Source organism: Furipterus horrens, unplaced genomic scaffold, assembly GCF_987537825.1.
Source record: "Furipterus horrens unplaced genomic scaffold, mFurHor1.1.pri manual_scaffold_6, whole genome shotgun sequence".
Lineage (NCBI taxonomy): Eukaryota > Metazoa > Chordata > Mammalia > Chiroptera > Furipteridae > Furipterus > Furipterus horrens.
Genome location: NW_028327176.1, coordinates 47,109,567 through 47,123,105, shown reverse-complemented (window position 1 = coordinate 47,123,105; position 13,539 = coordinate 47,109,567). Strand labels below are relative to the sequence as shown.

The 13,539-nt window shown below is 39.0% G+C and overlaps 1 protein-coding gene across 2 annotated transcripts in view; it reads right to left on the bottom strand.

Annotated features, from left to right (window-relative positions):
* The window catches only part of MEIS1 (Meis homeobox 1), a 132,106-nt gene that overhangs the window by 13,395 nt on the left and 105,172 nt on the right, over positions 1–13,539 (bottom strand). For both annotated transcript variants that reach the window (XM_090281409.1, XM_090281408.1), the window contains exon 9: positions 10,087–10,163. In XM_090281409.1, the coding sequence (XP_090137535.1) occupies positions 10,087–10,163 (77 nt within the window). The remainder of the gene's footprint in view (positions 1–10,086; positions 10,164–13,539) is intronic.

Sequence of the window (13,539 nt, the reverse complement as noted above, 5' to 3'; positions counted from 1 at the left end):
GATTGTTGGGATATTATAATTATGATTCTCAAAAATACCTAATGGCACAAAAAAACTTGTATGTGAATGCTTATAGTTACAAGAGGTAGAAACTACTGATGCATGGATAAACAAAATGTGGTATATCCATAAAATGAAATATTATTTAGCCATGAAGAGGGCTGAAGTACTGACTACACATTACAACATGGATGAAATTTTAAAACATGATTCTAAGAGAAAGAAATCAGCCCACAAAAGACCACATATTATATGATAACATTTAAGTGAAATGTCCAGAATAGGCAAATCTATAGAGACAGAAAGTAGATTAGTGGTTGCCAGGAGCTGGTGGGATGGAGGATGGAAGTGTGGGTTGGGGTGATAGCTAAAGTGTACAGACAATAGAGTATACCGATATCAAATTATAATGTTGTACACCTGGAATTTATATAATGTTATTAACTAATGATACTGCAATACAAAATTAAAACATAAAATAAATAAAGGGTACAGATTTTCTTTTTGCGGTGGTGACAGTGTTGTAAAATTGTGGGAATAGCTTCACTCCTAAAAACCATTGAATTGTATATTTTAAGTGGATAAACTGCATGGCATGTGAATTATATCTCAAGAAAGTTGTTAAAAATAAATATTTAATGGTGGAATGGAAGAGGCGCTGGACTAGGAATCAGCCCCATCCTTGCCTCTAACTAGCAGAGTAACACTGAGGCCCTGAGCCTCAACTGTTAAATGATGCATAAAATTCCACTCAGCTCTTGGCTTCTGTTGTTCCGTAGCACAGTTTCTAAAATTTGAATCCAGGCTCCCTTTAGGTAAATTTCAAAATCTCATGTCCCTTTGTGACTTGCATTCTCAAAAGAAGTAAAAGGACTAAAATCCAAAGTTAATTCCCGTGGGCTTTTTTATACTACACTCACTCAGAATGACTCTAATAGACTCTAATATGCCTTTTGGCCCCCCACTCCCTCCCATCCACACCTGGCCCAGAGTATGGGAGTCATTTCCTTTCTGTAAATAGGACTGCTGGATGACCAGCCGTCGGGGCTGAGATCTGACGTCTTGGGACACATACAATTCTTTCAATTAGCTTTTCACCATCCTCTACTCCCTGCCCTTTCAAAGTACATATGAATGAACTCTGACCCAAACTAAGGATTAAGTAAAGTCAACAACAGCAGAGTCTAGGGACACAGGCCAACAAAACCCTTCAACCAGACAACAACCCTCAAAAGTACTGGTTTACATTTAAATCAGCATCCTAGGGTGCAAAATAGTAGAAACTTACAATATTTTTAATCATGACACATTTAACTTTCGTCCCTAGGCAATATACTATTCTGGAAAAATAATGGCTTTATCAATATTCAGCCAGATCTCTCCAATGACAGGAAATTCATTGTTGAGCTAAGTTACATTTTGAACCCAACACCAATAACCCCCATGGACCTGAAAGAGTTCATATGTTTGAGAAAGAAAATATTTTTTTCCCCTTCTTCAGTGATGGATCTAATCTTGTGAGGCCTTAGGTCCTTTAGTCACTTTGGTTAAAAGGCTAAAAAGGAAAAGGGAACCCTCAATGATGGGAACCGATTAAAGTTTTTCATTTATTTGTTATTGTTCAGGTGTCAAGAGCCCAACAGAGTGCATTATTTGCTGTATTAATGGGTCAGGCTGAAAAGCCCCATAAGAATGGAAATAAAATAAAGAGGAAAATATCAACGACTATGAGGACATTGAAGAGAGCCCTGTATTTGCCGAAGTTACAAGCATCCATGTTGTTGGAGGGTTTGTTTGTTTTTTAATGTTCTCTTTCCCCTTAAAAATTAAAAAAGAAACAGAACAAAATGCTAAGCATTTACAAAAAGCTCTAGGCATTTACACACTGGAGCAATGCGGATCAGATCCAAGACAACATTTTCCCTCAGAAATACTTCCTTCCCCCACACCCCTGGCTCCACTCCATTTTTGAGAAAATTGTTTTATTCAACGAAGAGGCAACATTTGCCCCGTTTTGTTCATGTTTCAGGCTGACTTTTTAACCACTCAGAAATGCTGTTTGTTTTATGTAGGCACAGCCTGAAGCAGGATGATGATGTAAGTGAGAGGGCCTCTCTGTGGGCACAGCTCGGTGCTTCGGTGCTCAGTGGTTTAATCACCCAACACCAGCCTCAGCAACTGTTGACACAAAATAGGTGGAGATCAGGTCTGTGCAAGCAGAAAATACCAGAAAGGCAAACTATATGTAAACACACGTAAGACAGATTTGACAAGAATAGACCTAAACCTGACTTGTTAGAAAACTCCTAATGTCTAAAGCTTCGGTGCCCTTCTCAGCTGAGGCTTCTTCCCCTTACAGAGGTTCCTTTAAGAAGAAAAAGAGTAACGTTTGAAAAACTAAGATAAGTTTACAGAAGACAACTGAGACATGCGTCCCCTTGATTCACATAGTGTAAGTTTCCAATCTGCTCCTACATGCAGGATTTACGTAATGTAATACAGTTCTTCCATGTATACCTGGAGTAGGGCCAAATGAGAGAGAGAGAGACTGGAAAAAAAAAAAAAATCAACATGTGCATACAACCACAATTCAAAAAGTTACTTCTCCTGACCTATAAAACTCATGCAAAGAAGCAAGTGGATAATGCTTAAACAGTCTTTTAATCTTATCTAACTGACACCTGACAACCCATTACTTATAGATTATTAATGCACCCACTAAAAAGTTTGTCATGTACAGAATTACTAGAGAAAAAGATTGAGCGCCCGAGGAAAAAACAAATTTTGCTGTACAATAATTTCATAAATTTCGAGCCTATTATCTGTCATGCCCTTCATAGTCTCATAGCACACTGCTACAAACAACTGATTTATCTCTATTATGGGTCCCCAAATGACAGCATACATGTTTTTCACGTCTTGTAATAATGTTTAATTTCATCTAGTTTTTATTTTACAGTGCTTGATTTGCTTATTTAAGATGAAGAAAAAAATAACTTTTTAATTTTCCTGTCTGTCTCTTTATCAAAGGACTCTCTCCTTTTTCCCAGTCGTAGTGTAAAGTTGGAATCAGAGTCAGTTTCAGAACATTAAACAAGCTTTTCTTTGGTTTACCTTATCTTACAGTCTAGAACATTAGAGCTGGAAGAGACATAGAGTCCCAGTAATTAGTCCTACCTATCAAAGGCAGAGGAAGTTGTTGCCATGGAGATAAAGTGACTCGGTTAAGGGCACACATCTCATTGGTGAGGAGTGGAGACAACACACGAAACATTCTGACTCGAGATGTTCTCTCCCCTAGATAATCCCTGCCTTTGCTAGCCCTGTGTAAGGTGTATGTTTTCGTGGGGCTTATAGGGGAATTTTTTCCTTAGCCCCCTGCAGATGCCGGAGCTCTTCTCCTTGATCCTGTTGCCTCTGAGCCCCCTCCCTTCCCAAGCTCTATGCAAGTAAGTGGGAATCAGGCCCAGCTTTGCCACGCTGCATGACCCATAAGGAGTCCTTTCCATTTCTAGGACCAAATACTTGTGCCAAGACACTGAAAACAACAAATCTGGCTTAATCAGGACTTGCAACAAGTCCTGCTGATCTACACACCCTGTTCAGAGCCAACAACCAAGCCACCAGCTTCTCTGCCTTGAAAGGGATCACAGACTTTCAGAGGCATGGGGCCCATGGCGGACAAATCAGTCTCCCAACTCCACTCTGGGCCTCACATGAACCCCAACCCTAAGCGGTCCTGAAATATTTCCGCAGGTGGTCACGACTCGATTTCAGGCATCAACACTCTTGTCTCATCCTGAAAAGCACACAAACTGTCTTTGAATGCTGGCTGGAGGAGACTCATTATCCCAAAGAGTATTTGGACTTTCTCAAGTCCAGCTTTCTACCTCCCACATTCCTGTTTCTCTTCTCACCTAAACTCAAGGTCCCCCAGTAGAAGGGCATGGTTTTTCCATCTGGCACAGGGAGCCAACACACCTATTCCTTCCTTAGGGGTTTCCATCTTTCACAGTATGACCTGTGTGATCTAGTGGGGGCGCGGGGGAGGGCATGTGCAAGTAGGGGCCTGGGATCTGAGTGAGTGTATGGCCTGAAACTTACACAAAGTGTATTTAACAAACTGCAGAGTCATTTTCAGAGAGGACTGTTTGTTGTAAATTTTTAAAACCTGAAGACAAAAGTGGTGTCTCTGTTGAACTCCTAAGACTCTCTGACATGACAATACCTGAAGATTTCTGAATTCACAGCTCTTTTCCCTGCGAGCTATTTGCTCAGCTTTCCTAATAACACCCTGCCTGCCTGGCACCTCGCCAGTTCTGTCTCAGGCAATATGCAAGCTAAACATTTTTTGACTGATTTCAATATTTTCTTATGAGCAACTAGACAGTATTTTATCTAGTGAGCATTACTGATTGCTATAATCTAAGCCCAGAGTAAGTGCCTGTAAAGATGATATTATTAGAATTGACACTCAAGGTGAAAAGCATAGCAATTAACTGTGGCTTGAAGAACAACAACCCATTCTGAGATGTTCTGGAGAGCTTTTCTATTTATACCTCCTTCTTCTCCTTCTTCTTCTTTGAAAGATACTGCACCTGTTACTCCATTGATCAATTACAAAGTCTACCTTAAGTGTAGGTTACACTTAAATTCTCAAGGGAAAAAGTTAAGCCACCTGCTTAATAAAATTACCTTTTGTGTGTGAAGTTGTTCCACCCCTAGGTAATTCCCAGGCAAGGAAAATCACTACACGCCCTGCACTTCCGTGCTGTGGTTGCATGGTACCTCTTGCATGGTGCCCTGTTTCCTTTACATCTGTTTTTCTTGCTTTTGTGTCATGCCTCTGTTTAGCTTTATTGACAAAACAATCTGTACCTAATGTTTAAACAACATCTGTAAAATGTATTATTAAATTATGTCGGAAGAAAAAGCAGAGCAATTCTATGAAACCCTATGACCCCCTATTGATTTTTAGATCGCAGAAGTTGAAAGGATAATTTGTGAATGTTTTAACATTTACATCTACACAGGTACCTATATTTATAGGATCTTTGATTATTTATAAAAGTATTTGCTACATTATTACCATAACTCAGAAAGAAACCTGACCTTTACCAGTTGAATCTGTTTATAATATTAAGGGAGATACTGTTTTTCAAAAAGTAAGTTTACGTTTTTACCTGCCAGTGGCATAAATCTCTAAGGATAACATACCTTTTTTCCCCCGCTAGTAATAAATGGGAAGTGATGCCTGAATGCTTTGCAGTTTTAAAGGCAATAAATGAAGTAACTAGGAAAATCTGGTGTGCGTACTAAACCTGAGAACTATAGCACCAAGATAGTTCTGTAAAGTGTCACCTTGGATGTTAGGATGCTCCCTGGAATTGTATGCACCCGATTGATGAAGAGTGATTTTTCTCTCCGTGTACATACTGGATTTCACATATACTATATAATTTGCATCTAAAATCCATACTGCCTTCTTAGATGGTAAAGAAATAATCATTTTAACTTGAGCCTCGATAGGAAAGTGTTTGGATGGGAAGTACTAAACAAAGAAACTGTAAAATGTATTCAGTGCACCCTAGGCTAGAACTCTGCTGAGGCAGATGTGTCGAGGCATCCAGCAAATAACATACAATCACGGGCACAAGTTTTCATCACATGGAATTCCCAGGTCTGCAACATTGCTATGAAAACATATAAGGGAGTTTTTATTTGACCATTCTATACTCACATTTTTCAATGTTAAAAAATAAAGTTAATCTGGAGGAAAAAAAAAAAAAAAGTCAAGTACTGACCGTGTGTGTGTATGTGTGTGTGTGTTTTCTTTAAAGTTCTACCTCGATATTTGAAGACCTAAACAACCATCTAATCCCCAAATTTAAGAAGCTGAAATGATTAAAACAGTCAACATATTAGCAATATGTTTTCCCTGCTGCTACAACAGAAGTGTTTGTCACAACCACAACAACAATGAAAAAACAAAGAGACAAAACCCCAAATGCTATTATTTATCATTTTTGGATCAAACCATAATTGGGAGTGGGTGAGCAAAGGAAGAAAATACATACATTTATAGCACATATTATATTTCAAAAAGTATTACACTTCAAGTATAAGTCTACCACAGCAGGCTAGAGGGAAATATGCAGGCAATTAGTCATGGAAGTTGATTTTTAAAAACCACGCAGTTACCTCAGATACTTAGATAATTTAGATAAAAATATTTTTACTCAAATTCTTTGCATTATTGTCTCAACTCTCAAAAAAAGTTATTGGCATAGACTTGTCCCACGATGTCTCACCTAATATATTTCACATTCCATCCTAGGTCCCAATTCCTAATACCAGCCATTTTCAGATTCCTTCTCTCTGTTTTCACTCTGGCAGGTAAACCAAATATAAAAATTATAACAGTTACTCCTTTTAATCCAAATTTTCTCTTAATTAATCAAATCTGTCTTGTTTTAAACTTAGATTGTTGTTTAAGTTGTCCCTGTTGTCTCTTCTTCCCCCAGACCCCATTTGCGTTGACCTTAGTTAACCAAGGCAGGGAGTACACATCACCTTTGTCCATTAAATAAATGTAAAGTCCACTCAGAAATGGAATGAAAGAAGCATTACAACGCACCAAACTTTTCTCATCTCATGTTTTAGTTAAAACCTAACCTAAAGCTGCGTTAGCCAGGGTTTCTATGACAAGCTAACAACTAGACATGAGTTTATATTTTTCACTTTCAGATTGTGTTTCCATACATCATGTTCCTGCCAATAATTATGACTGATCTACACCCAACCTGCCCTTCAGCATTTTATTAAATCTCTTCAACAGTGACTCATAGTTTGTACAGAATGTACATGTGTGTTAACAAGTTTTAAGAAATCCAAGAAGGAAGACACATTTTTAAATGTTATGGCTAAATGAAGAGAAAGTGAATGAAGATTTTTTAAACTGTTATTTCCCAAAGGAAATAACTTGAGCTTGATGCTCAATACAAAAAGAAAAAAAAAATGTTTACAAGCTCTCAAAAAAGCTTTGTATAATTTTTATTACAATAAAGTAAAATGAAAACCACTTCACTTGAGTGGTTATGTTACTTTTCAGTCTTCCAGTGTGCCACAGTGGAGGCACCATCTGGGTTTTCCCATGTTCGCATCCCATTTCCTCCTCAAAGCTTAAAGAAAAAGAAATCTATTATCAGCTCCTTAAAAGGAAGTTCGGGTGGAAATTAATAAACCGTTAAAAACTCAGATCAAACACGGGAATGTCAGTATTCATCAAACACAAGAGAAGCAATATCTCTTACAACTTTGAGTTACTTGAGGGAAATTCTCTACCACAAACCAAGTTGTTAGAGTTGAAACAGTTGCCAAATTTGAAGCAATGAAATGCTAGCAAAAGTCGCTGCTAACTCCACGCACATCACACAGCACCATTTGAGAGCAGAACCTTGCTTATGTCTCACATAACTAATAGTGATTTTCAAGTTATGTACCAGTGCAGAATTAAATATCAGTATGAAGTTTAGGGTAAAGCCTGCATATACTTTGAAAAACTGCTCTATGGCATGTATCCTCACATTTTTTGAGGTCCTTTTCCCCCTTTCTAATTGCAAAGCTGAGGCAGTCAGAGTGTGATCACTAACTGGACATAGGATCTAGGAAAACAACAATTGCACACTGCTTCATGCCACAGGAATGCCTGCCTGCCTGCCTGCCTGCCCCGGCATCTACAGGAACTATCCTATAAGTTTGTCCACCTGTAGAACGCCACTTGTATTGGAATTTGTTCTCTGGTAACAACATAATGTTTATGAGTGAAGTTTGCTAGCAACGGCGAGAAGGGAAAGAGATGGCATGTGTGATAGATCAGCCAAATGGCAGAGCTTTGCCGTCTTTAATTAGAGTTTGCCCTGCCACTCCTTGGCCCTCAAATGAGAACATTTCCCAGGAAAATACAACATTTATACAGTCTCTGTTGTATTAAAATTGCCCCACCATCAGTTTAACCTGGAAACTATATAGGAATTTAGGCATGCATGCAAAATTGATGGTCTACCCTATAATAACATCCAAAACCATTTGAAAGACTAAGTTCAAATACATAGGACCAACAATCTTGAAAATTCAGACACAACAGTAGGTAAAAATAAGCCAACAAAGAACCTCAGCAGCAACACAACTCCTAGTAACACATTTAGCTATAGTGTATCTTCCACTGGCTAACCCTGGCTGGTTTGGCTCAGTGGATTGAGCGTCGGCCTGCGAGCTAAGTGTCGCTGGTTCGATCTTCCAGTCAGGGCACATCAGAGAAGGAAAACTCTGACTCCAAAAAACCTCCGCTGCCTTGCGGCATACCTCTTCAGGGGAAAGGCTAAGGGAGTAAACCCCGACAGAAAATCCGGAGCCGGAGTCCCTAAGGCGGTTTGACGTTGTAGTCAACACCGGCAACTCCTGCGGCGCACCTGAAGCCAAGCTGTATTGACTCCGTCTTTCCCTTGGATCCTTCAGCTGCGAAGAGGGGGGGGGGGTCTGCTGCATGGGCAACAGCAGACCCTCCATATCACCCTGCCCAGGCTCTGTAGCTTCAGCTTCACTGGAGAGGACACTCCAGCGTCATCGCAAGATGTCGATTCAACACGGGAGGAGACAGATACCGTGTCACTCCCGAGTCGGACTGCACAGCCATTCTCGGCGGTGCAGATAGACTCTTAAGAAGCTACACCATCGTCTCTCGAGACGGATGGCTGCCGACGACGATCTTCCACTGGCTCCCTATCCGCTTAACTAAAAGGGCCGCAAAAATTGATCTCCCAAAGCTGCAGTAAGGTCATAGAAATTGATAACCCTTACAAGCAATGCCTATGTGAGTCTGTCTGTGTCTTGAAGATAGTGCACTTTGTAAATTAATCCTCCAAAGGCAAATATATTGTAAGTAGCTTGTTATCTCTAAAATACTAAATTGAAGAATACATAGAATTATATTGACAGAAATTACATTTTCTGTAATGGAGTTTAATATATCTGAAATCTCTCCCAAAGGCTCCCAGGCTCTTTAACGGAGAGAAGGGTCTGTTAATAGAGGTGCAATGGACATCAAGAACAAATTTATTCACCAAAATGGATTAGGCCATGTAATCAGAGGTTCTGTAATATTAATCTTTGACACTTATTGAACAGAAAGAAATACTTCTGTCTGCACACTGGCATTCCTAGTTCTCCACTTTCCCCAACCAGGCTTTAGGTCTTTTCTGGATTTTACTTCAAAGCGGATAAGGTTTCCCCATCATAAACACTAATCTAAAAATATTAGGACAATTAATTAGATACACTTAGTTTTAGAGGATATTGGGTTTCAATACCCGTCAAATATGACACTAGCTCCGGGTGATTATATGAATCTGGTTTTCAGCACACTCACAAAGGGTAATAAATCATACTTTCTCAGAGCCTCGTTGTCATACCACCGTGCATTCAGTCAGAATATTGTTGGATGATTCTTGGTACGTAATCTTAGTTTCTCCCCAAATCAGGAATTTACACATTTATTTAGGAAGAGTGTTGCACCATTCAGAGAGGCTTAGGTTTTGAATAGCTTCAAAGTAAATTCTCCTTTTCCAGAGACAGGAGATAAGAGGAAAGGGAGGGACTACCCTTGAATGCAGAGCCCTAACAAAAATCAAACTAAATTTATTCAATGAATTGAAAACCTGACCGATGTGTGATGGTGGATTTCCCTGTTTCAACAAGATGATTCACTGTTTCTAGCGATTATCCTGAAGGGGGAAAACGCCATGGAGAGGGATGCATTTACAGAGCCATAGTGAACGTGAATTAAACACTGATGTAGACTGTGCTTAAAATTTGTTTGTTAATAAAGATGGGGAAAGCCACACAATGTTTTCTTTTCCATACAAGCATAGACTCTCACCTATCACTCCACAGTGTGTTTTCACTTTTGGATCCACAAGCTAACAGGATAAACAGCGACAGTGGGTGTGTCTTCTTAAGGCAAAACGTTGGCTTCAGGTTGCCAGAGGGGGAGCAGGTTGCATATAAACATAAAGCCAAATTACTTACCAATTGTTCACTTGAAGGATGGTGAGTCCTGTGTCCTGTGCCAACTGCTTTTTCTGTTCTTCAGAAGGGTAAGGATGCTGAAAGAGAACAAAAAGGACAGGTGTATGCACACATACTTCTGCAGAGACGGGGTTGCATATCACAGGCCAGGTACAATGGCAGGGGCTGCAGATTCAATAATAAACAGATATGCTCTTTTAAAAAAAAAAGAAATATCTGCATCAGGCAACATTTAGGCTACTTGTCAATAACCTAAGTATCTAGTGAAGTCTATCGTTAAAGATAAAAATGCTGAGGTGTGTCGCTCTTAATAATGGAATACTACATCATCTAATTAATGGCAGTAAAAGACAGCCAATTACAAAGATTAGTGAAGTGTATAAATAGCTACTTAGGATATTTGCAGAACCTTGATACTGAGTTTACCCTTTAACAGGTTTATTTCTTGCAAACGTGGGAAGTTTAGTATGGTCTTCACTGTATTTTATAGGATTAAAATAAGGACGAGCCCTTTTGACCTTATAAAACTATACCTCCTTGAAGTAATATTTTTATTAGAACCATGGACTTCTAAGGCTGAACCACTTGGACCAACAGTCTCAGCTGAGGTCCCCAGTAGTTAAGAACTTTGTCAGCATGACATTTTCCCTCCAAATACTATATTGCTGGATGCAAATATCAAAATTAAAGCGAGTGCATTTTTTTTTAACCATTGTTCATTTGAGCTCTTCTGGAAAACATAAACAAATTAAATTCAACCAAAGTTTGTTTTCCTATATGAACATCAACACATGCTGGGATTCTGAACATAGGCCAATATAAGGTCAAAGACTAGCATATTTTGCATGCTATCAACAAGCCCAGCTATGTTCCTCATAAAATGGTATAAAAAAGTATTACAGGATTAGATAATAAAATGAAATCCATACCTTCTTTTAAGAATGTTTGGAATTCTACTAAAATTGGTTTTGGCACAAATACTTTTCATTCAATAATCAACTATATTTAAATTGGAAAATATACATTCCTAAAGTCTGGGAGAGGAGCTGAGGATGCAGTTTCCATTTATAGAGACACTGCCTAGTTTGAAACACTGTGTCCCAATAAATTCTCCCAAAATAAAAATTTTTCTGGTAGTCAACAGTTTATTCTCTTACAAGTGGGAAAGGGCAACGCTAACTCTCAATTTAACTATCTGTGCCACTGTAAACTGAATTCCGGTCTATTGAATGTTAATTAACATAGCTTTTAATCTCATTTATAAAGTCTGATTAGATGCTAAGAAGGCACATTAATGACCACTTTAATGCTCTTATATGTAAGTTTAAATATGTTCTATATCTATACACATGGGATTCATTTGTGAAGAACAGAGATGTAGCAATTTTTCCCATAAGCATTGTCTTTGATTGTCACTTAATCAATAAATACACAATTAGAATAAGGCTTTGCTTTCATGGAATATAGTTCCTTTCTCTAAAGAGCTCCAAGTATATTACAGACAGGATGGTAATTAATCCTTGTTATATTCCTTTGAGGGACATAAATGGAATCAATTGTCCTTCCTGTTTTACAGGTGAGGAAACTGACCAGGAGAAGGAATGGTCAGCAGCCCCATGACTGTGATATTTCCTGTTTCCCTTCCAGTGTTTTTATGCCTCACTGTGAAAGAGGGATGTGGCAAATACCCTTCAAGATCTCTACTCTCTACTCATGGCCCCTGCCCAAAAGCCTTCGAATTGCTTCCCAGGGCTTGCAAGACCTGCCACTGACCAGCCTCACCTACCTCTCAGACTTTGTGGCCGGCTCCTCAGCACCACCTCACCCCTCTACCCAGCCACACAGTCCTCATTTCAGCCCTTCCTGCATGCCAAGCTTGTCCCTGCCACTCAGGCTCCTGCTCCAATGTCACTTTCACGTTTCAGCTCAAATGCCAAGCCTTCCCCACTGCACTCTCCACAAGCCCACCTTATCATTCTCGGATCAGTCCTCTCCTTTCTATAGCGAGCCTGGAGCCTGGATCTCTGAAAGGCCCCTTCTGACTACTTACTTGTTTCCCTGTGGCCATGCCTCTCACCACTCATTTAGCAACTCCAAAGCCTGTGCCTTTTTTGTTTACCACCCTCAAATCCCAGACTAGCTGGACAGAAAATCAGTATTTGTGAAATAAAGGAATAGCTGCTCAGATGTAAACATCAAAAGGTACAATAAAAAATTTTCAAAGCCCACAAGAGGAATAAACAATCCAATTTGAGATCCACAACACTGCTTTCCTTGCTTCATTCCTAAAAGTGATGTCAACCCACTCTTTTCAAATAAAAGTATACAAGCCTCATAATAGGCTAAGATCATGTGACACCCTCCCTACTCAACATAATACCAGTCATCACAGGCAGTCTCATGATTGGATACTGAGCTAAGAGCAACCCACTACGCTAAGGTTTAAAACATAACTCCCACTGCAAGAAAGCTTGCCACACCATACAAAACAAATGAATCTTTTATCCTATGAATAGAATTAAGGTGGATATATGGTAGTTCTACATGGACACTAGTTGAAGAATTGTATTTAGGCTTACATGACCCTGTGAGATTGTATGCTATGCTGCCACTCACTAACTAAAAGATCTTGAACAAGGAACAACTTTTCTAATTCTCAGTTTTGTAATCTGGAGTTCTAGGAGCCATCGAAGTTAAAGGGTACCCAGGCTAGCAATTCTTAGAGAATATAAGCCTGATTTTGAAATATGGAGATTTTAGCAGCCAGTTCTCGTCATGTCCCTGAATAAAGTCATTCGGTTTAATGTCATTTTTTACAATGTTAATGAGATGCTGTAAGAACTTGACTCTTGTTCATATCATTAGCTTATGGTAAAACTAGTTTCAGTATGCTTTGTTTTGATGGAAGGCTAAGAACCTACTGATGACATTAAGCGAGAAATTGCCATAGAAGTTGTAGTCCGACGTATACAAGTCATTCCCAACCAATAACATTTTCTGTAATGTGCGTACAGTTTTGCAAGTCCTGCAGAAATCTCTTTCAATGGTTTTCAATAGAATTACTCTAATAAATATGTCAATGGTCTCTCTTCACTGTAGCTGGATGGTAGTACCTTTGCTCTGTCTTGTAAGTTGTATCTTGATATTATGACCAGAACCAGATAAAAATTAATATTTATGCCACTTACCTTTAGTTACTTTGAAAATTGAGAATTGTCACAGTCATTTGTTTGTTCTGTGTTTTCAAGAGTATTTCTGCATGCCGGTTTGTGAGCAAGTTTTAGATCTAGTATTAATACGAAGCAAATGAAATTCACATTTTATTTATGCAAGTGGTGTCAGAAAAATTCTCTTTGGATCATTAAAATTACCTGAATCATTACAGCTTCAAAGAGCAATCATATGGTCCTCAAAGTTTCAGTACGAATTTAGATTGTTTTTCACATCATGCAG